At 40.3% G+C, this 24,375-nt stretch overlaps 1 protein-coding gene across 9 annotated transcripts in view; it reads right to left on the reverse strand.

Annotated features, from left to right (window-relative positions):
• The window catches only part of CTNNA2 (catenin alpha 2), a 1,140,166-nt gene that overhangs the window by 311,466 nt on the left and 804,325 nt on the right, over positions 1–24,375 (reverse strand). Inside the window, exon 1 of one of the 9 annotated variants that reach the window (XM_024241975.3) lies at positions 22,704–23,242. Coding sequence (XP_024097743.1) covers positions 22,704–22,796 — 93 coding nt within the window. The 5' untranslated portion in view covers positions 22,797–23,242. 9 annotated transcript variants of the gene reach the window in all.

Here is a 24,375-nt window from a genome sequence, read left to right on the forward strand (position 1 = left end):
CTAAATTCATATGTTAAAACCCAATCCCCAATGTGAGGGTACTTGGAGATGAGGCCTCGGAGCCCTCATGAGTAGAATTAGTATCCTTATAAAAGGGGCCCCAGAGAGCTGCTTTTCCCCCTTCACCCTATAAGAATATGGTGAGAAGGTGCCATCTATGAGGAATGAATCCTCACCAGACTCTGAATATACTGGAGCCCTAATCTTGGACTTCCCAGCCTTCAGAATCATGAGAAATAAATTTATTTTGCTTTTAAGTCAGTCAGTCTAAGGTACTCTGTTATTGCAGCCCAAATGAACTAAGACATGAGTACATGGGTGTGCACTATACAATTTCTTCAATTTTTCTGTATATTAAAAAGTTTTTATAATAAAATGCAGGTACAGAAGGGGAGACACAGCATTTGGAATTGGGAGAGTTGAGTCCTGGTCCCAGTGTGGCATGAACAAGCTGTACAATGTGGTCAACTCTTAACTTTTCTGGGTCTTGTTTTCCCCGTCTACAAAATAAGAATCTCAAATGCATTTTTGTGTCTAATAACCTATTATTTTCAGAAACAAACATGGATCAAATGGTCAGAAGCCTTCAATTCACAGGAATTGGGAAACTTTCATTTATTGAATTTATATAGTCTAAAGGAAACACTGAAAATTCTGTTATTCAACATTTTACCAATTGGAAAGCTCTAATGTGCCTTTCTGATTGTGTCATCTCTCCCAGTGCAAACTTCTCATCTGGTGCCAAGTACTGATGCCAGAAACACAGTGGGCAGGAATAACCTCTCCCAGACCAATTGGTCTGGAAAATTTGAGAAAAAACAATTAGACCGCTGTCCCATGGTGCTCTACCCAAACTATTTTGATGTGATTGTACACTGCACTGTACTTTCAGACCCCACAGCCCTGTGGTCTGACCCCAGGCAGAGTGGAAGCTACCTAAAGGATAAGGCATTTGGGGCCAGTCTGAAGGTAGGCCTTCCTCCTCACTCCTCTTTCTTACCCTCAAACTATATTCTCCATTCCCAGTTCAAAACATCTGCCATTATGAGATGATCATTTGACTGGAGGTTCTATTTTTTATTAAAAATGCAACTACTCCTGGAGTAGGTAACACATTCAACTGTAGCAACCATTTACATCACATTGTTAAGAACCTCCACATCCTTTCCAGGTGGCACTTAGTAGTGGGAAAAGAGGACGGGCTCTAATGAAAGTTTTCTCCCTGTCTACAATATTCTTTTCCTAACCTCATACTGAAACTGTAACTCATCCTTTAAGCTGGGATGGAACCTTATATGCAAAGCATCCCTGATTAACCCATCTGAAAGTCACCTCTCTTTCATTGTACTCCTTTCTTTCTTAATTCATTCAACCAACTAAAGTCTTTTGAGCACCTGTAACTTATTGGGAACTACTCTATGTTCTGTGGTTACAGTGGGAAACAAGATAAATCTGGTCCTTGCCTTTGAGGGAATGATATTCTCACGTGCTGATCTGGGACTTTCCTGGTTTTAGCATTAAAATCTCATGTCCCTGCAACCTCTCGGTCCCAGGCAGACCAAGAGGATTGGTCATGCTAGCTGGACACAAAAACAATTACATCAGTTGCAATTCAATTATAATTATTAGAAGGAGTGAAGGTACTCTGATTGTGTATCAAGAGAGGATTTCACTTACCCTCTGAAGTCAGAGAAAAACTGATGGGTAAAGAAGGGCAAAGCAATCACAAATAAGGAAAAATAATCACATTCAAAGACTCTGATGTTAGAAAGAGTGTGGGATGTCTGAGAAATGTAGGGTGACTTTATATCTTGGTTTGCCTGGGACTGTCCTGATTATAGCCTGTTGCCATGGCATCATTATTAATAGTGCCTCCTTTCATTCTCACAAGTGTCTTGTTTTTGAAAAATGAATTATATATTCACCCTACAGAAACTGTAAGATGGCCACATGGCCAGAAGAAAGGAATTAAGGGGAGAGTCATGCAAATGAGGCTCTGAGGTCTCAAAAGCTGATTGTTCAAGGTCTCAAGAGATATGCCCAGATTTGGGATATTTTCATAAGAAATATGGAGACTCATCATACACAGAGAAGTAGCATGATTATATGTGAATTTTAAACAGAACAGATGCAAGAGTGGACGTGAAAGATCCACTGCTTTAGCTGCGATCCAGGCCAGAGATAACAGTGGCCTAGATTAGGGAGGAAGCATCAGAAATGGAGCTAAGCTGACAATTCAAAAGATATTCTTCAAAAGGAAGAAATGACATAATTCATTCTGACAGCAGAAAGGTCCAGGGAGTTGGAGAGGCAAGGCTGCCACAATTGGCCACATGGGCTAAGCATCACCCTGGAGAGTGCCTTTGATGTGCAACACTGTGCAGGGTGCACTGCAGTGCAAGTAGAGGCAGCAGGTGACTGGGTGTCAAAGATGGTGGCGAGGCTGGGTACGGTGGCTCGCGCCTATAATCCCAGCACTTTGGGAGGCTGAGGCAGGTGGATCACTTGAGGCCAGGAGTTTGAGATCAGCCTGGCCAACATGGCGAAACCTGTCTCTAGTAAAAATACAAAAATTAGCTGGGCATGGTGGTGCACACCTGCAATCCCAGCCACTCGTAGTCTGAGGCAGGAGAATTGTTGAATCCAAGAGGCAGAGGTTGCAGGGAGCCGGGATCACACCACTGCCTGCGGGACACAGCAAGACTCCATCCCCCCCACCACCTCTCCCAGAAAAAAGAAGAAAAAAAAGGTGGTGGCTAGCTTTCTGGTCTGTGCAACTCACTGAACGATGGTATTATGCAGGTAAAAGGAATCTGAAGGAGATTCAGAATGTCAGTTTTCCTGAAATCCTCCTATACGAATGTGTCACTCTACCATGTATTTTGATCATGCATATCTCTTATTTATCTCCATAATTTATCTTGCTCTTCCTCACATGCTCTCTAAACAAACTATAAGTACTCTAGAGCAGACACCAGATTGAATTCATCTCTTCAATCACCCACAAAGCCCAACGCAGGATCCACCTTGAGAAAAGCCCTTGGAAACTCTTGGAAGTAGGTGAGTAAATGGGTAAGTAGGTAAGGGGATTACCTTCTGCAAAGAGAAGACTAGATGAAGAAGGGTTAGACAGACTGGTGGAAAGGTGACAGCCTTTAGTAACTAATTCCTAGTTACTCTGAGTCAATAGACCAATACAGGGATCTAAAAACTTTTCCTGTAAAGGGCTGATATTAATAGTAAATATTTTAGGCTCTGCAGTCTCTGTTGCAAGGAATCTGCTCTTCTATTTTAATGAATAGACAGTCATAGAAAATATGTAAACAAATAGGTATGGCTGTGTTCCAATGAAACTTTATGTATGGATACTAAAATCTGAATTTTATATAATTTTCAAATGTTGCAAAATATTATTCTTCTTTTGGTTTATTTCCAGCCATTTAAAAACATAAACTCATTCTTATCTTGCAGGCCCTATAAAAACAGGCAGCAGCTGAATTTGGCTTTAGGGCCACTGAACCCTGGACCAGTATATCCATTCCCCTGAGATGGAGGATAGCAAGGCCTCTTAGCATACATTTTTCCAAGCAGAATTACTTAAAAGCTCATGCTAAATGCCTTCCTTTTCTTCTTGTCTCAAGAACAAGGAAGATATCTAAGATCATACCATGCCTGCTCTCTAACTCATCTTTCTAAACTGGCTTTGATTTCTTAAATGTTTTCTCTTTCTTCAACCTTCTTCTGGGTCCTTCCTTCCTTCTCTGCTTTCCCTCTTTAACTCTCCTTTTTTATTGGGCAAGTTTGCTCTCTCACTAATACATTTTGCTTTTACTACCAGAAGCATTACTGGGCTTGACATTTTTAGTGAGGATGCTGAGATTTCTCCAGTTTTTGTTTACCACTTGCCTTTTCACAATCATGGGCAGCCGCAGACCTTCCTAAATTAAGGATTGATGCCTACACAGCATGACCTACACCTGAAAATCTATTAACAATTAACAGCCAGTAAAAACAGACAACCCAAAGATCCAGAGGCTGCCAGCTTCACGGGAGGTGAAGGCCAATTTACAGTGTTGATGATGTGCACAGGACTTAATATAGTAATGCCTGTTCAACAGTATCTGGAACTCTACACTGGTCATAAAAACAGTGAGTGAGTTTGTTTGTTTAAACACTGTTTTATGCGCACAATAATTTCCAAAACTAAACTAAGACATGTAAGTGAGAAGGAGTGTGTCATTCCTGCTTGTTTCATTATAGAGCAATTAGACCAAGGCTGGAGACCCTCACTAAAAGGCACTACATCAAATGTGTCCTGCCAAGAGGACTCCTGTCCAACAGAAACCTTACTCCTGCATGGGAATGGTACCTCCAGTGGAGGACAGCATTTGCCCAAATGCACAGCTTACAAAATGAAAGAAAATTTGACACAACAAGCAGAAGGATTGGAGTAGCATCAATGGAATCATTTTATTATTTTTTCCCAGATCTAGACAAAGTGTAAATTATAACAATCATAGCCAAGATTCTGGAGGGGAGTAGTTCTTAAGGCTATGAATGTAATGGGGATTGGGGAGAAAAAGTGGGGACCCTCACTCTTTCCTCAAGCCAATCCATCTTTGATCCGTCATCGGGTGGAGATCACCCTGCCATTTTGGTTTTTGCTAGCGAAAAGTAGTTGGTCATCATTGTTCGGGAATATAACCCTTTATCTGGGAGACAGCAGAAGTATTGAAGGGAGGGAGAGAGGATGTGAGCATAGTGGGAATCATGCAAGAGATGCTTTCTCCCCATTTCCCACCACAGAGAACACTTGTAAAGACAACTAGCAGTTATGGTCCTCTCCAATAAGCTAGGCCTTCTGAGTATCTCTGTTACTGGAAAGGTAGTGCTTTGATGTGCAACCCTATTTCCCAATCAACTTAGCTCTGCAATCAGTTTCTTTGGAATGTTGAACTAGATGTCAAACACACCAGGCTGAATTGGAGAGTATTTAAACCCATATGCTTCGATGGCATTAAAATGAGCCCTGGCAATCAAATGGAGGCAAGAGAATTTGAGAGACAGCAAACACAAATCCTGCCACATGAGTATGTCTGGCATGGTACCGCATGCCCGATGTGATAACGAATACCTAATGTGCTGATGCATTTGTGGCTGCTCTTCCTTTGATTCACTTCAGTTGTGGCAGACTCAGCCTTGTTAGATAAAAGGGCTGCACTTCTTCTTTGCACCATTCACTGGCCCGTGGAAATGGACTGTTTTCACAAACTGCTAATTCTGAAAGCCTTTAGTGGATGGAGCCGGGGAAGGAAAAAAAAAAAACCATACTGTTTAAAGGCATGCTCTGAATTTGCTAATAGGCATGCATGGTCCTTTTGGAACCAAAACAGAATTTTTGATGAAGTACCTTGTGGCAAATCTGAAATATTAGCCTGGGGGCCCCAACAAGACATAATTCACTCCACTGGTGAGAACAAATTTCATTTCCACATCCATTCCTCTAAACTCATTACTGACCCCGGGGGAAAATGCTAGCCTGGAGCAAGTTTTAATAAAGAACGGCTCCACTGGTGGAGCCGTTGCTATAGTACTAAACGCAATAATGAACAACAAGACTCTTGGTGGCAATGGATCCCTGGACCTGTGGAGTCCCTGGAAGGCAGCTTCTGAAGGGCTTAACACTCCACCCAGAGCAGAACACAGTGTCCAGAAAAAATTTCATTACCTTATGTGATAATTTGTCACATAAGACTCACTCTGGCTTAAACGGCCTGATTGTCAGCTTGCCTTCAAATGAACAATGGCTAAGAATAATTTATTTTAAATTAATTTCAATTGCAAAAAAAAGAAAAAAGTAGATGCAGTTGGGAAATTAATGACTTTGGGGTCAGAAAGACCTAGATTCAAATTTCAGATCCAGGACAAATTTTATAACCTCCTCAGGGCTTAATCTCTCCCACTAGAAGTAGTCTCTTAGCTAAGTACAAGTTATCTGTGGGCATGGCCTCTGCCTTTATTGTTTCCTGTTTTATCCCCAAATGCTTTGTCATGTAATCGATGCTCAGTGGATACCGTTAAGTAGATCTACTTTAAAGGATTATTATGAAGACTAAGAAAGTGAACATATGTAAAACCTTTGGCACCTTGCTTGGCACAAGGTAGCTCCACAATGAATTCCGAGCAAATTAACTGCTAGTGTAAGACCACTGGTGGAAAGGCCTCAAGAGGGGCTTAGAATGGAAAATCCAAACAAATGAAGAAGTTTGACAACTACTGTGGTTCTGGTAGGAAGGGGCCAGACTCATGGAGTTGAAGGAAGTGTTCCACAGAAGAACATGGCAGGGAGGGGTGCAGGGCACCTTGAAAATGCCAGTGGGTGCTTCGGAAGAGCCATAAGCCAGTTATAACAGGTGGGAGGTCATGTTTGCTAATCAATCCTCAGCTTTAACAAGAAGATTGAAAAGTTTCCCTGGGTTTCCAGAGTGGATCTATATCTAGGCAGGTACAGTCAAATACAAAACTGAAGCCTGTGGCTAGGGAACATACATACTCAGCCATTCCCCTGGGGACAGTCACTTTCCTGCCACACACAAACATGCCCTTTTACCTCACACAACTTGAAGTCACCACATCAAAGGTTCCAATGTTGCTTCCTCATTCAGGACAGAGAAAAGCTCTCAGGAGGGAAGTGCAAATGTATTTGGAGGCACACCCTCTCCTGACTTGTTAAGGTAGGGATTCTCCTTACTTCCCACCGCATCCTAACACAGCCCTTCCGTTTCAGTCTGGCCAATCTGTTCCCTGCATCCTCTGTGACCACCGGACGACTTCCTTATTCCCATGTGCCTGCTCTTTGACCAAAACTACATATTCTTTAAGTCTGAAATAATCTATACAATCTTTCCATTCATTAAGAGAGAGAAAATGAGAGCAACCTGGTGCAATGGGATCATTCTCCATCTCCTCTCAGTCTTTACCACACTCTTTCATTTGCTTCTACACAATATGAGAATTTTCTCTAAGTGTTTATAAGAGACATCTTGTTTCCTCAAACAAAACATTACTTCTCCAAAGCAGGAACTCCTTGTTGCATACTTTTCCATGAGCTGAACACCAGGCTGGTTATTCACCCAAATGATCCAGCAAATAAATACCTATCAAATAAAGGTTGAAAGGAAGTCAGCTGATACCTGCTTCACATCACATGGACAGGAGCAAACAGAGTTTGTGTGATTCTCGGGAACTTTCTGCAAATATTTTTAGTAAATATTATACACAAAGTAATCAAAAGGAATACCAACTGCATTGTACAAACTTACATATAAACATACACAGTTACAATGACACTCCATAATGACATTTTGGCCAATGATGGACTGCATATATGACCATAATCCCATAAGACTGTAATGGAACATATATAGAAACCTGACACACGGTCCTTGATATTGGCATTGCAGATCAAGTAGCGAAAATGGCTTATATTCCGTACTGTGGTGCTGGGACATTTAGTTTTCCATATGAAAAATGCATATAAATAAAAAAATGCATACCATCTAGGTTTGTATAAGTACATTCTATGATGTTCAAACAACAATGAAAATGCGCTTCTCAGAACATATCCTGTCAATAATGGAAGCATGACTGTCATCAAACATACACAACATGCACAAATACATTCACACACCACTTAGCCCTTCTCACAGGCAAGATTCCTAAGCAGCCTCTGATTTAACTTCTGGCTGTAATCAACTTTTGTGAACCGAGGCCGCCCATAACCAGCAAAGCCACTTGGGAAAGAGTCTACAGTCTCTGTAAGAGGATCAGGGCTGACCCACTCCAGCCACTAGGGCTGACTCTCTGGACTACCTGCTGCTCTGGCTGACTGCTCCAAATCTATTCCCCTCTACGCTGTCCTTCCTGCTCAGTGGGTCTCTCAGTCTGGCCCCTCAGCCCAGCCATTCCCCTATGGAAAGTCACTTTCCTGCCACACACAAACATGCCTTTTTACCTCACACAACTTGAAGTCACCACATCAAAGGTTCCAATGCTGCTTCCTCATTCAGGACAGAGCAAAGAAGGAGTTGTTATTGGCCCTTTAATGAGGAACTGATCATGCTTTCCTGACAAAGACAGATAATGACAAAACCCAAAAAAGCAGTCCATCTGCTCTCTGATTGCTGGGATTAGAATGTGGGTGAGCAAGGAGACAGAGACAAAGAGTTTGTTGCCATAAAGAACAGAATAGAGAATCCAGAGAGTTCTCATCACTCCAGAATTATCAACTGTTCCCTTCTCATTTCATATTATCTGTGAAATGCATCTAACAGAGTGCTAGATAAGCTATCCATGTTAATAAGTAAACATTTCCAGGCATCCGAATTGTGGGAAAACAGAGAAAGTAACATAAAAAATTAAAAAACATTTATATATATATAAAGCAGGGAAAGGAATTCTAGCTCAGATGGTTTCCCACACTGAGCAAACGGATACACGATTATCACAAAGTTGAAAGAAGGAAGTCTTGGGCATACGTTATATCTAAAGTCAAAGCAGGGGTGCAGATAGTAAAGCAGGAAAGAACAATTAGGGAATTAATTAAATAAAACTCCGTTTATACTTCTATTGTCAGTGCTAATTATTTGTGGGTTTGAAGTAAGCTCCACTGTCTTCATTAGTGGTTGTCAGTGAATGATAACATACTTAGATTTCCACACGTCCTGGTTGTTTCCAAGGATTGTATTTGCAGCGTCAGCTCACATTTTCACATGATGACAGTAATAATCAAGAAACTCATACTCACTAAAGCTAACCTTGCTTTTTTTTTTGTCTTAAGAGGTATGTTACTGTTACTGTTTCCTTGCTCCACACTTTAGCCTCTGTCTAGTTGTTGCTATATCAAGGTAACAGCTCTTCAACTTTGAAGAAGACACGATGGTTAGGTTCTTTGGAACAGGATGAGTTAGCAAGAGTTCCCTCCATGCAGCATTTGCAGACCACCAGATCCATTCCCATCCTGTGTCCGTCCCATGTCCCTGCTCAGGCCTTCCTGATGCAAGCAAGTGCCTCTAGGTAGGAGATCTGTTTGCAAATCTGTAGGAAGCCTTACAATGAGGAATTGGTGACAGAATCGACTTGCTCATGCCTGTGATCATTAACTTTTCCTTTAATAAAAGAGTAGCAGCTATTCTTTTCTGTTGATTTCTTACAGCTGCCCTCAGAGTTACACTCAGAGAACAGCATGTGTTTGAACTTCTGCAATCCTGTAGGAGTTATGAGGATCTAGCTGGTAGGAGAAGGGGTGGGAGTGGTGGGAGCAAAGACTGGGAGGAGAGAAAATAAATGTCATCAGCAGTAGTGCCTTAGGAACACACCTAGAGAGAGAAACCAGGTTTCTAAGAAGCAAATAAATTAGGGGGCTATGCACAGTACTTTTGACAACTGAGAGAAAGTGTGTAAAAGGGAGGGAGGGGTGGAAGAGAAGAGACAGCAGAGAGACCAAAAATCACAGTGTATGAGAAATCTGACACTGCTCTTTTTTTTAGCCAGTAACTCAGATAATCTAATCAAACCCATCTTCCTTTAAAGCTAGAGCTGGAGAAATTGACATTTTGTTTCTTTTGAAAATTTTTTTTCCTTAAATGGAAAGTTTTCTGTGGTACATCTTATTTTAGAATCTGTATCTTCTCCCCCTCTCTCTTTTTCTTTTTTTTTAAAAAAAAATTAGAACTATTGGCTAATTTGTGATTTTGTTATTTCTAGGCACACTTAGATTGGCCTTCACAGTCAGATGCTAATGGAGGTGATTCCATTGGCAGAGGGATGGATCCACTTACCCATATCTCCCTGAGCAGTACATAAAGATGAACTTCTCGGGGAGAGGCAAGGGGGGCAGGGATGGCAGAGGACAACATCTTCTAAGTATAGAAATAGATAAAATGACAAGAAGACTAGAGTTGCCATCTGCTGGAGGATGGAAAGAATGACATTTGACACTATTTGCAACAGCAAAGCTAAACTCATTAGTAAAAATAATAAATCTCCATCTACTGTGTACTGCCAGTTAAATGATACAAAATTATAGCAGTGTGTTATTATTTCAGCATGGCAGTTTTTGGATAATGTTGAAAATATATGGAGGTAGTAAAACAATAGCATCCACTTTCCCTAATTTGTACTCTACCTACTCTTAGAAGGGCTGACAAATACTGCTTTATTCCCTTTCAAATGCCAGCAAGTTCCTTCAATATGTATTTCTCACTTTCACCACTGCGACTTTGAAAATGATGATGGGGTTTCTTCTATGAGTATGCCTAGTCATTGCTTCCAGATTTTCTTTCTGCTTATGTAACATGACCAAATGCATGAAGCTCACTAAGGTTCAATATAAAGACCGCCGGACGGAGAATCAGAAGGGTGGGGTTGATAATCTGTTTGCCCACCAGCTACCAATGTAACCATAAACCAATCACTTTACTACTCTGGGTCCTGGCATTTTAAACTGTAAAATTATAAATGCTATGGAGGATGGGCTGCAGAATCTAAATGATCTCTAAGGTCCTTTTTAGCTCTCAAATTTTGCAAATCTATAAGCATTCCAAACTCATGTAGCACTTATAACATGAATATTCAAGCTAAATTCTCATCATGGCTTCTACTGAATGCAGCAAAACTGTATCTAATGGCCTGATTAATCAGCCATAACCATCTTCTTTGCCAGGGAAGGGAAAAAATGTTTTCCCCCTTCTCATATTGTAGAGAAAGAGGCAGTTATTTAAACATGATTTCTCTGATGCTGTTTTTGTTATGGCGAGTGACATAACAAAGTTCTCTGACCAGGAAAAATATAAAACAAAAAACAGCTTTAAGAACTACAGATTTAGAATGGCAAGTAGATTTACCTCTACTTTAGAATGGCAAGTAGTTTTGCCTCCAAGACCAAAAGTGGAAACTGAGGTTAAAGGATTCACCTATACTTGAATATCTGGTTTGGTGCCAAAATGGATTAGATCATTTAATTGGCAAATACTTCCTTACCTGAAAGAAACTCAACACCCTTCTTTCCATAGCTATAAATCCTGCAAATCTACAGTATCCAAGTCAGGTATCTCCTCCTCTCTAATCAATTCTTGTCCCCTTCAGCCTAGAGTGATTCTTCCCTCTTCTAGAAACACTAGTGTTCAATGTCTGAAAAACCTCACTTGGCAAGTGACATAGTCTTTCATTCATTTATTCATTTGACAGATATTTAATGAACATATTTTTAATGCCTTGCATTCTTCTAGGTGGGACAGAAGCATTAAAACCCCTGTTCTCATGAAGCTTATATTTTAGTGGGGAAGCGAGAGAAATATATATACATAGGAAAATAATATCCATTAGTAACATGTGCCATGGCAGAACATTAAAGCAGGTGCTGTGATAATGATCTGATGCCTTCTTTAGATGGAGTGGTCAGGGAAGAGTTCTCCGAGGCAGTGACTCTAAATTGAAACTTGAGTGATGAAAAGGAGATGGCTATGCAAAGATGGGAGGAAGGGCATTCATAAAACAGATCCGGCATGGGGGGGAATCAAAGGAAAGAGTGTGTCTGGAATAAAACCAATAAGAGACATAGTAACAGCAAGATGAGGGGAGGGAGGTGGTCAAGGTCCAGATGATTTGGAGTCTCAAGGTCATGCCAAAAAAGGAGTATTTTATTCCAAGCATTCTGGGAAATCACTTGAAGCTAAGAATTTAGTTCTCTTTTCATGTAAATCAGTCTCCCCCACATCCAAGAATTAACATCTCACCTTTTAAAAATTTCTCACAATTCCTAGGTCCTCCAAAGCTTTTTACATGAAAGGCTTTTTAATAAATAGCTGCTGGCTGATTGTGTTGTACATGAAATCTTTAAGTTAGTTAATAGTTTAAGTAGGGGCTTAACCCCGAGACGATCAGAGGTCATGCTGATTGCAGCCCTCGACCTCAAATCCACAGGAAGGCTGAAGAAATGAGCTCAGCATGGAGGCAGAATGTCCTAACATCACCTATGACTCGACTCTGAGACTCGTGAAAGTGCCTCACACTGAGAGCAGTGGCCCACGAGGATCCAAGAGAGCCCCCTTTGTCGACCCCTTCAAAGCAAAACAAATCACCTAACTTTGGAGAGGTTCTGACAGTCTTTATACTCATGTGTCACTTAGCTTTAATTGAAACTTTGGAACAGGTAAATTTGTAACAATTCATATTTTTCATGCTCAAAAGAGTATCTTTGTGTAAAACAGCAGCCTGAATAATGGGGGGTAGGGGGAGGATTTATTCAGAGAGGTTATTTGTTTTTTTCTCTCTTGATGCAAGCCCCATTTTTACATGCTTTTCTTTGCAGGGCAATCTTTAATTGCAGCTTTAAGGGAGGTTTAAAGAGGTCATTAAACATTATGAAAACTGAAATATCTCTAATGTTAGCTGAGAGTAACCTGACTTGTTTTTTCATACCGAGCTCTAGAAAAGGCAAATTCCTTGTAAAGAATTAGGGTGGAATATCCTGCTCCACCCACCCCTAGTGGTCTAGGAGTCCTCTAAGCTATGATGGGAGGAATTTGTGGCTTGAAACCCAGGCAGATGCTAGAAACTTTTAAATCCTGATATTCATGGTGCTAAAAATACATATGGATTCACTAATAGAAAAAGAAGGAGGAGGAGGAGGAGGAGGAGGAGAAAAAGAAAGAAAAGAAGAAGAAACACAAAGAACGTGATTAAGAAAATGAGAGGATGAAAGTACAGAGAGAAAGAGAAGAGCTGGCAAGAAAGGTCAATAAGAGACCACAGATGCTGCCTGGAGGCAGAGACCATAACCTTCCAAGCAACTAGGACAGTGCCTGACACACAACAGATGCTTAAAACGTTGGGGGAGGGAGGAAAATACATGGGAAAATAAAAGAGGAGTTGTATCTGTGAGACAGCAGGCAAGCAAGGAGGAAAGAGAGAAGAGGAAAAGCTAGAAATGAAGGGGAAGAAAGAAAGGAGATCTTGGCGATGATTCTCACATCTGGATGCATATCAGAACCACCTAGGGAGACCGCCTCAAAACGCAGATTCCCAGGCCTGTTCGGAGCCCTATTACATCAGAAGCTTGGAGTTCTAACCCGTGTCTAACAAGTCAAAACCAGAAGCTCTCGCCAGCGGCTGCTATGTGCTGTGATGTGGAAACCCCACTGAGCTACACGAAAAGGAGAAGAGAAGAAAGGTGCGACCAGTGTGCAGTGACAGAGCCGGTGCCAGCACTGACCCCGGTCACTCCTCAGAGACAGGGCACCTGGGGGACCACGACAGGGCACGCAGTTCTCTTCAAGAAGATGGCTCATCTTCAAGAACTAGAGTTCCTCTCCGGTTAATACCCGTTCTCCCTTTTGCCTGTTCCCAAATTATATACCTTTCAGTGATGCCTGGAATGGCAAGGGGTGGGCTACAAAGGGAACTGCATGGGAAGGCGGCGTTCTCCCTTGCCCATGGCACAGGTTAGGGAAACAGCCTCGCCTGGTCCGAAACGTCTTGGATGTCGAGGCAGCCCTGGTTGATTTTGGAGTATGGCCCCCGAGTGGCACCGAGTGAGAACACAATCTCTCTCACATGCTGAGCGAGGAACTAGCAAAAGCGACTCGGTTTTGGATAATGGACAAGGCGACACTGGCACCCATCTCCCCACACACGCGTTTCCGATCGTCATGACAACACACGCGGCGGCTGGACTGCGGCCGGGGCAAAGCATATGCGCCGGGGCCAGGCTGGCGCTTGGGGCCCCGCGGCCTCCGCCGCCGCGCGCGGTCCGGGAGCTGCAGGGGCCCGGGGGCGGCAGGCAGCCCCGCGGGGAGCGTAGCCGCCCAAGCAAGGGAACAATTGCCTCTTGGGATTAAGTCTACGTGGGCCCGAATTGTGTGTTACTATGACGATGGTAAATAGGTTCACTGGCTTTCAGAGAAGTGGCTCCGTGCAGAGTGAGCTGAGGAAGGCACAGTTTCTCTCCAGTTCAGCACACCTACACCCATTCATGGGTCTGTTTTCACGCCACATAAAATGAGGGGCTTAGGCAAGCCACTGTATTACTTAGTTTTAATCACTGGGCATTTTATTGACAATGACCTATATTGAGTTTGATTTAGTGGCTCCAACTAATAAAAGCCTGATAGTAGACTAGAAAGAAGAAAGTTAAGCATGCTTATCAGATGATAATTAATTTGCTCTCTAGAAAAAAAAAAAAATGAGCTAAATGTTTTGATAAAGCAGTTCTATGAAATTCTACACATACCAGGAATGTCTCAAACCTCATCTTAAAAAATACACCCACATTTAAAATGATGTTTTGTTCTGTTGTTGCTTCCTCGGCAGGAGGAATAACCACTCTAACCCTGAAACCTAATACACCTTTTTAAAATAAATAAATAAATAAAATACTAGAGAATCTTCAGAAGGGCTATAGCTTTTCCTAGAGTATAGATTACCTACCACGCCAGAGCCAGCCTCGCAAAACATGTTAGCAGAAATAAGGTATTGATTAAATATAGCCACTGTAAAGACTAAATTTACATTAATATTTCCCACTACTGGTGATTTAGCATTTATCATTCATCAGAGCCCACAAGTACATGCGTGCATGCATTCACAAAAACTAAACCTTGCCACAATTAACTGGTTGTAGCATATGTAGACTTTTGATATATCAGAAAAGACAGATTGTTTAAGCCCACCATGGCAGGCTTTTAAAAAAAAGATTTATTCCACAATTTTCCTGGTTGTAGTTGATTTGCATACATTTTATGAATTCATACACCACAAATTATTTTAAAATATGCTGTTCAATAAAGAAATAACAGATTCAAGACAAATCACTGGCTCTAACCTACTTCTTTCACTTCATCTCAATGTGTACTTCCCCCAGCATCTGTACTCTGTTCAATATACACTGTACTGGTAGTGTTTCTGTTCCTACCAGTTAGACTTCGTCCAGAACATCCTCACCACCAGTCAAGCCTGGATCTTAATACCCTTTTCCTACTGCCATCTCCCCACGATAGAAAATCTCTAAACCCTCTCAATGAAACTTCCAAAGCCTCTCAAATTTCCTTTTTTTTTCCAGGAGGCGTTTCTATTATAATCTACACACTAAATATTTACTTGAGGGTTTATCAAGTTCTTCCATGTTATATCCATCATTAACTTTTCTTGTATCAATTCTTTCAGTCATTTTTACATGTGGGCATGTCAGAGAACCTATCATGTCAAAAAAGTTGTATCCAAATATCTGTGCCATCTAGCATATTTTAAAAACTTTAGTAAATGTTTGATTATGTGAATAAACATTAATATTGGCACACTATGGTGGACTGATTTGCTTAACTGAATAGAGTTATTCTTCTTCTCTGTCCCCACTTAAAGACATCACCACCCTAATGAAATGTGGAGACATATTTTGGTTACACATGAAAACTCATTCAACTTTAAAAAAATTGAGGAATAATTGGACACATCTAAATATGGACTATATATATAGATAACATTAAATAATTGTCATTAATTTGCTAGGCTGCAATGACAGCATTGTGGTTATGTAAAAACAGCTTTTTAAAATATATACATAAAATATTTAAGCATAAAATATGAGATCTGTGATTTACTTTAAAAATGATAATGCTAAAGTGGCAAGATATTAATCACTCTTAGTCTAATATTAATAATTAAGTCTAAGTCTAATCAAGTAAATTTTTAAGGTTGCCTCTCTTCATCCCACACTTGATATTTAACAAGAAATGAAAGTAAGGGTTTCTCCACATGGCAATCATCGGGGGGGTGAATTCAAATGGTCTGTTCCTCACCCAATTACTCTATGAGGCAAGCAGCTGACTGTATCACAATTCGGAGAAGGTGAAGGCTCAATCCTAGAGATAGGTACAAGAGCTGCTGAAGTCAGAAGAGAAAAGCAGAGGTGGGTTAAACATTAAGGCTTTTTCTAATAGAGATCCCCACTTTGGGAAAATGTGCTTATTTGGCCAAATAGAAGGAGAAATGGCAATGCTATAAGCAGGTCTACTATTTTAGAAGTGGTCCTTACAAAAGTGACAAAAACAATAAAATTATCTCATAGCTGCAGAATGTGCCTGTGAAACCAACTGTGTATGTATCATTTTATGTTTATTTTCTTAAAAAGTTGTGCTATGAGGCAAGACTATTAATCCTGTTTTTTAGATGAAGAAATTTAGGTTCTAACAGAAACTTTATATTTATTGTTGAGTTGTTTAAAAATATTACCTGGATGAAAAATAATGTCCAGAATGAAGGCAGTCGCTAAATGTCAGAATCAGAACAAGATTATTCTCTGACATTCTTATTATTACTTTATAACATTCCATTCCTCTCTTATCTGCTCCCAAAATAGTTGGATAAAAAACCTTGCCTCATTTCCTACCAGCAGGCTGCAGGAAGAGACACTCTCACTTTTACAGAAAGGCTCAGTCTGTGAATGGTTACCGTCTTTATACAGAACATCAAATATTTCTGGAGGACTTTTAAATATGTCTTATTTTAACCCTCCTGACACCACTTCATTTAGGTGGGTGGTAAATGCCATCTAGTTTACTTTATAACTCAAGAATTCTTATTACAGCTGGGATGGGGTGCTAGGTGGGAACAGAATCAGAGTGAAAAGCAGAATTGTGGAACTGGAGACCCAGATACAGGCTCACTACATCCACATCACCAAAGTCACAAAGTATTGCTTTTTCATTTTCAGCCCTTAGAGATTTTGAAAGAGAAAAAACATCAAAGTAAACAGTACTTTGTTCTCCATGTTGGTTGAATAATATCCTGAGTGGTATACTTGGATCTCAAAAAGATTTCTAAAGCCTTTGCAATGTTCACAACAACTACAGAAGAGATATACTGTTCACCATATTATGTAATGAAACAAATCTAGTTTCGGTCTGGAGATGTGGCCAGTTTGGCAATATGCCAGTCTCATTTTGTTGAACAACTATTTAATTGTTTGAAATAAAAACAACGACAACAAAAAAACTGGTTGGTATCCATCAGCCCTTGCTAGGTAATTATATTGCAAATTGGTAGACATCCTTCAAATACCAATTATATTAAAATTAGCTGATGAATTTAAATTCTTTTAGAAAATTATGTTTTTCTAAAATGAGTACTTACCCATATAGGGTTATTACTATCTGAACATAGTTAACCTGTGCACATGGTCAAAGGAATTCAGAAGACCATTTGAATAGAGTTGCAACCAGGCCAGGCTCCCGTCTGTGATGGGGTTTGATAAAGGGTGAGAATCTTTATTTGATAATACCTTCTAAAGCACAGAGATAAACCACTAGCATATTATCTTTTTAAAATTATCAGTTATGGATTATTCCAACATACACTAAAACCTCTTCTAGGATCATTCTGATATTGCCAATGTTGACTGTCTAGTGTAAGGGGTAGCACCCTAAGAAGGCTGAAATAGAGAATTGGCTTACTAAGGGACTATCTCTTGTCTGCATTGCTCTACGGGCTTGGGAAGAATCCTAACCTAACACTCTGTTGAAAGGCCCAACTTCACAAAAAAAGGTCCAATCTGATTTTTCAATAGTTTGTTTTTAAATTTACTCTGTCTCAGTCTATAAGCCAGGGACAATGTTACATTTCAGTTAGAAAACCACCCACCACATAAATAAGTTAAAAATAAACGCCTTTGAAACAAGTTTTGTATTGCATGTTCCTTTCACTTTCCAGACCTTGTTAGGTATTTTAGAATTCACGAATTCATGAAGGTCAGAGTTCAACGGGATCTTAGAAATTCTCAAACCCAACTCCCACTCTTTATACAGAGGAGGAATTTACCCCCTAAATTACTAGTAAGTGGCAAAACCCAAACCTAAACATAAATATCCCAACTCTATCTTCACTGCACCAGGAATACAACCTGGACTTTGCTCTTGAGAAAATTTCAACCTAGAAGACATAAAGGAAAACAGGGGAGGAGGGGCACACAGAAACAAACACAGAGCAGTTTAATACAGTAAATTTAAATTTACTTAAATTGCTCTCTTAATTTTAGATAAGTAACATCTCAAAGAAGGAGGGGATCAATATGGACTTCTGGGAGTATGATTCTCCTACTAGTGAGTGAACTCTTCAAAGAAGAGACTATTATCTAAAATATTTTATATACCTTAGCACTTAGCACAGTTAAGAAAACAGAGTAAGTATCCACTACATGATTGAGGAATGGATGGGTGAATACGTGGACATACGGATTTGTAGGGGTAGATGGGGTGAAGGGTAGTCTGGAGCGAGAATGGGACCCCTTAGAAAGAAGGTGGAAATTTAATAGGAGTTAGAATCAGAGTGACAATGTAGAGGCTAGAGAATACGGAAATAGGCATTATTTATTTAAAGGTTCTTGAGAAAAATGACCTGCTTGAAGCAGGTTACTAGGAAGTAGCAGGTGATGTATCTGGACACTGACATCTGAGCATCATGAAGCTGATGATTGCCTATTCCCATGACTTCAATGAGTTATGTTTAGATTGGTGTTGTAGTGCAGGGAGAGTTTGAGAAACTTGTTAATGAAGCCAGACTCCCACATACAAAACGAGATTTCTGAATGTGTGTGGTTGTCGGTATTCTGTTCTGTTCTTTTTCTACGCAAACAGCAACAGATGGTAGAAGGGGGCCGAGAGGAGTGGGAATCCAGGAGGAAAGTTTGAATTGCCCCATCCCGCCTCTTGCTGGGTCTAAACCTGGGGAAAGGAAGATTTTAAAAGGGTCAAGTTTGGCTTTTACGAGTTAAAAAGTTGATTGGTATCCAGCCCTCTTAATTGTTCCATAAAAGGATGTAGGGAATGCAGAAAAATCACTTTATATCATCAATACCAGCTGTGTTAACGCACGTAGCTTAAGTTTACTGTGCCTTGATTTCCTTTGTATATTCTGAAAGTGGAAGGATCTCACAGAATTTTGATGAATAAATGGAATTAATATATTAAAGTGCTTTAATTTAGTGCCTGAGACAGAGTAATCAATCACTTTATAAGGTCTAGTGGAGGTTATGAGGATGCTGGTGAATGTTTGTCAACATTTATAAAAATGTGCATGGATTCTTTAAGAAAGCATATCTTGTGTTCAAAATCCTCCTTCCCATCTCTTCATCCCGTCTCACTCACTTGAGCACACTAGCCATTTTACAGTCTTTTGGACCAGGTTTGGTTTAGTGTCAGGGCCTTGGCACCTTCTGTTCTCTCTGCTTGGTATGCATATCTCATGGCAGTTTAAATGGCTTCCCCTTGCTCGTCATTCAGGTGTCAACTCAAATACCACCACCTCAAGGAAGCCTTGCCTACCCGTAGATAAAGCAGGTCTGGTCCCTCAATTTCTCTCTTCCATATGGTCCTATTTAATTTTCCCTTTATCAGTACCTAAAATTATCTTATTAATCTATTCGCTTACAAAGTTGCTCAGTTTTGTTCCCCACTGTATCCCCAGACCTAGAACATGCCTGTATATGTGAAGTACTCAATAGATATTTGTTAACCATTGATTGGCTGGCTAACTGATTGACAAGAACAGGACCTCAAAGCATATATAGTTAAAAGAACATCAGTTATAGCTTCAAAGAAGTTGTCCCATTTTGAGAAGAGAATATGGCAAGCAAACATCACACAAAACAACAGCATTCGGTTTTAATGCAAAATTGCTTTTTCTCTCTCTTTCTGTTCAGACTTAAGGTAAAAAGCAAACTAGGGGAGACCAGCAGCCGGCATATGCCAGATGCTTAAATTGTGTTGGTCTTATTAATTGTATAAAATCTTAAAGAGTATCCCGAGACTTGCACATGTTCTAGAGATATTTAAACTGCAGATTAAAGGTTGGAGAATCAATCTTTCAACCTTCAGAAAATCAAGGTCCAGTTAAGTAACGGTTCAGAAATGGAAAAGGTCAGTTTAAGTACATGCCTAGCTGTTTCTACTTCTTTAAAAATTGCTCTAATATCTGAATGGTGCTGCCTGGTTAAATACAATATTTTAAAATATTTATGTACTGTTGTCTTAATTTTTAAATTTCTATTTTAAAAAAGGCACAGGACAATTGAGCATAAAAATGTTATATCCTCTCTCTCTAGCTATTCACGCTGTGAAGCAACCTGTTTTACTGTATAAACCTGCGTTTGTTCTGTTTCAGTTGTGCAGAAGGAAACAGTTCTGGCACCTTTAAAAATCAAAGATCTATCACTCAACAAGACAAGATAGCAATTCTAAGAAAGGGAATTATGAGAAACAGCAAAAAGATACAGTGCTTCTAAAACCTTAGCGGGCTTATGAATCACTTGGAGATCTTGTAAAAATGTAGATTCCGATTTGTTACAGTGGGTCTTGGGTAGGGCCTGAGATTCTGCATTTCTAACAAGCTATAGGTGATACCTGCACTGCTGGTCCTCAGTGTTTATGGATGATACTGTTAGAGTCATATGGCTTGAGAAATAGAAATCACTTTAAAGCATTTCATACTTAACAGTTGTAATAATATTAAGCCACCACTGCTGCTGTACTTAATCTGCAAAAACAACTATAAATTCTTCCCGTCCCATCAAGAGGTGGAGCCTATTTCTCTACTCCTTGATTCGGGCTGACCATGTGATTGGCTTTAGTTAACAGACAACAGCAATTTGCCATATGGTGAGACTTGAAAAGTGTTGTGCACTGGAACTTCTCCTTTGCTGCTCCTGGAACCCTACAATCACCACCTGATTGCACCAGAGCTAGCCTACTGGAGGATGAGATGACATGCGGGAGAGAACTCAGGTACCCCAACCTAAAGTTAGTTGAGTCCCAGCCAACAGGCTGCCAATTGCCATCCCTGTGAGTGAAGCCATCCTGGATTGTCCAGTCTTCCGCTAATTTTCCAGTTGATCATGGACACTTGAGCGAGCACCACAGCTTTCAGTCAACCTGGTCCCCACAGAAGTTATACTCAGCCAACACATATTGCCAGAAACTAAATAAAGTGATTGTTGTTTTAACCACCATGTTTTGGAGTGTTTGTTGCTGCCTTTTTCATTTTGATTTTGCTTTTTATGCAGCCTCTAAAGTAGGAACAGATATCTAAAGAGGGAGCAGTCAAAAGTCTGAGTTATTGGTGCACAATGCAATTTGTGCTTATGATTATTTTTCCTCCTTTTCTTCAATCTATAGGGTGTGATTTTTGCCCTGGCATAGTAGAAATTGATACAGGTAGTTATTGCAATAGCATTTTAACTATTTTCTGTTTTTATAATTCAACTCATTTTTCCTTTGTTTTACTATGTTGAATGTTTCTGCTTAGGGGTTAAGTCACTTGCCCAGATCACACAGCTTCTAAATGGCAGAACACTTTTCAGACTAACACAAAGTCAGAAATTTGAAAATGCTTTTCACAATGTTATTAGATGTCTCAAATTCTTCTGCTAAAATGCAAACATACATTTGCCTCTGAAGGACATACCTCCAGCCATCACCTTGTTCCATGTTTGAGGAAGGAATGTAAGGTCTGTCCTCAAAGGAATAATCTTACATTGATGTGATATGCCAATGACAAACGCTCTTCAGAAACGATACACTCAACATCAGCTAGACATTGACATAGAGCCGTGAAGCAGACAGCATCATCCTTACACATTTCCTTTGCAGGTTCACTCATGGTCAGGCATCCTCCCCCAGTGTTGGTGATCTTGACCATCCAATGTCCTTTCCAAATCTATCAGTCTCGACCATATTTTATCTTTTCCACAGCCACATGAAATTCATACTAATGACAGTCCTATGGCCATCCCTATATGTCAAAGGCTGCTTGCTATGGACTAAGGGAGTGTTTCTTAATTTTGCTAAACTGTCCTTCCTATTGAGGTGATCTCTACTTCTTCTGCCCCATCCTATTCTTTCTTGTTGAGAACCATCACTTAGAGGCTCTGCAAACTGGTATTCCTTAAGCTGAATACAGTCCACAATATCATTTGCTCACTAACAAAATTCAGTTGTAATAAATTAGTATTCAAATGCTTTTAATCAAAATATGCACTTTGTAGGTAACACAAGGTCCTGTTATTCCTCATCTAGCGGCTACCCCAGATATGACCTTACTGGACTGTGAAAACTTTTGATTGTGCATCAGCTGGTATTCTAATCTTTCTTTCTGGAATTTGCATCTACTGCCACCACTATAGCCACCAAGCACATTCCAGGGACTCCCTGATCTATATGTGCAGCTCTAATGTCTGTTCAGATCTTCAACTGCTCACTCCTGGCTCCAAGTGTGAGCCTAGCTGGCTTTTACATCCTACTCTTCCTTGCCTCCCTTCTCCCCTAGAGCAATCCATCTATTGAAATCACCTTTCTTAGAAAGAGTACCACTTAAAAGTTTGTCAATCCACTGCAGAGCTATTATTGCACCTGCTGCCCTGCCCATTTGTAATGTGAACATAGCCCACATAGTATCTCATTTGGGAAGATACGGTAGTCTCCCAACTGTTCTCATTGCTTTCAGTATCCTTTCTCCTCCACTCATGTTCAAGGGAGTCATCAGAATTATATTCCTTGTACTCACATTTTGGAAATCATATTTCTAGTTGAAAGTCTTTCCAATCTGGCACTAAATTCACACTCTGGTCTCATCTTTTCTTACCCCCTTCTCCTGCACACCTGTGCTCCTGACATGGTATGCATCTCAGAAGTCTTCAGATTTTTTTCACAGACTTTGCCTACTGACTGGAGTGGCCTTCTCCATCCATCCATCTGGTCAATTCATCTTCCTTTCCTCTACCTGGACTTGCTCAATTAGCAGAAAAATCTCTTCAACCACAGCTCTTGTTTACGTCTCTGCCATAGCATGAATAATATTGGTTTGTTACTCATCATCTCCACTCCAGAACTGTGAACACACAGGGTAGGGACCACATTTTATCTAACTCTGCTTCTCATCGGGTAAAATTCCATCTGACTTAAAACAAATGAACAAAAACAAGAATAGCAGCAAACACGTATGTTAAATAATTAGAAAGCCATTTTCAAGATTCTTGTCAGAGATTAAGGAGTGAGACAGCTTGAATGAAGAGATAAATGCATCTAACTAGGCAGGTTAGTTTACCACTGAAGACCTGTTGCTTATGGATGGTGAGGGATTTCCTACAACTAATAGATCTGCAACAGGAGGCCACACATAAAGGCGTTAATCATGTGACTTCAACTCAAGAGTTTTGGCTTTGCTGGGCTAATAGCTTGTGCCTATATGTCAACCTAATATAGAGGTTTTTATATTTAGTTTAGATTCCACAGGCTATTGATTAGGCACGCATTCAAACTAGTTAATAAACTCAATTCAATGAGAGTGTTTACAAACCCAGAACTATACAGACTGCACTAAGAGAAGAGAAAACATATTTACTAGTGCTATGTGGCAATTGTCATCTCTCTGTATCTGGTCTCTCATATCTGATCTTCTTCTCCCGTTAAAGGTAGATATTAGAAGGTCCAAAACACAGAGAAAGTAATATGTCTGTTCTTAGAGAGTTTCATTTTATCTGTGAGGACAAAATTTCCAACATCTGTAAAATTCTGTAAAACAAGATAATTAAGTGTCAAGGAATATCAGAGACAGAACAGACAGAACTTGCTATAGAATTAAATTGGTTCTGTTAAATATATTGAACCCCAAGTTTCTCTTCAAAGAATCAGTATGTCAGTAGGTTCAGCTCTCTTATTCTTTGATTCTCCATTTTAAAGTTTAACTTCCTGGGTCTCTTCGCCCACTTGCTTCTAGTTTCAGTAAACAACTTTCCCGCCAGTCCTGATCAGTAGTTCACATCTGTTTCCCTGGTCATCTGCTCTGTCCTGACTCATTCTGGTCACCTGCTTTGACCTGAGTCACCCTTGGTCACCTGCTCTGACCTAAGTCACCTTCAGTTACCTGTTTCTAAATGTCCTCCCTGCCAACTACTCACCCCACTACTCTGGCTCATACCCCCACCCTCTTTAAAATAGCCAATCAGAATTAGCTTAGCTTAGACCGTGTGGTCCAACCCTAGCCATTAGAGGAACCACACAGCAGTAGGGGCTACCTGCGTAATGAATAAGAACTCCTGCCCCTCCTCTTTCCAGGTGTGTTCTTGCCATTGTTCCATTTATGATGAGCACCCTTTCTGCAGAAAGTAACAACTGCCTTGCTGAGAGAATCAAATTTATGTTTGAATGCTATTTCTTTGTGGCAATGAGGAACAAGCATTTCTAACAGTTCCTTTATTTATGGCTAGGATGAGAAGGTGAAATTTGCTAATATCAAGTAGAAGAACTGTAGTTGTCTAGGTATCTCCCATAA

The sequence above is a fragment of the Pongo abelii genome, chromosome 12 (genome assembly GCF_028885655.2).
Source record: "Pongo abelii isolate AG06213 chromosome 12, NHGRI_mPonAbe1-v2.0_pri, whole genome shotgun sequence".
Classification (NCBI taxonomy): Eukaryota; Metazoa; Chordata; class Mammalia; order Primates; family Hominidae; genus Pongo; species Pongo abelii.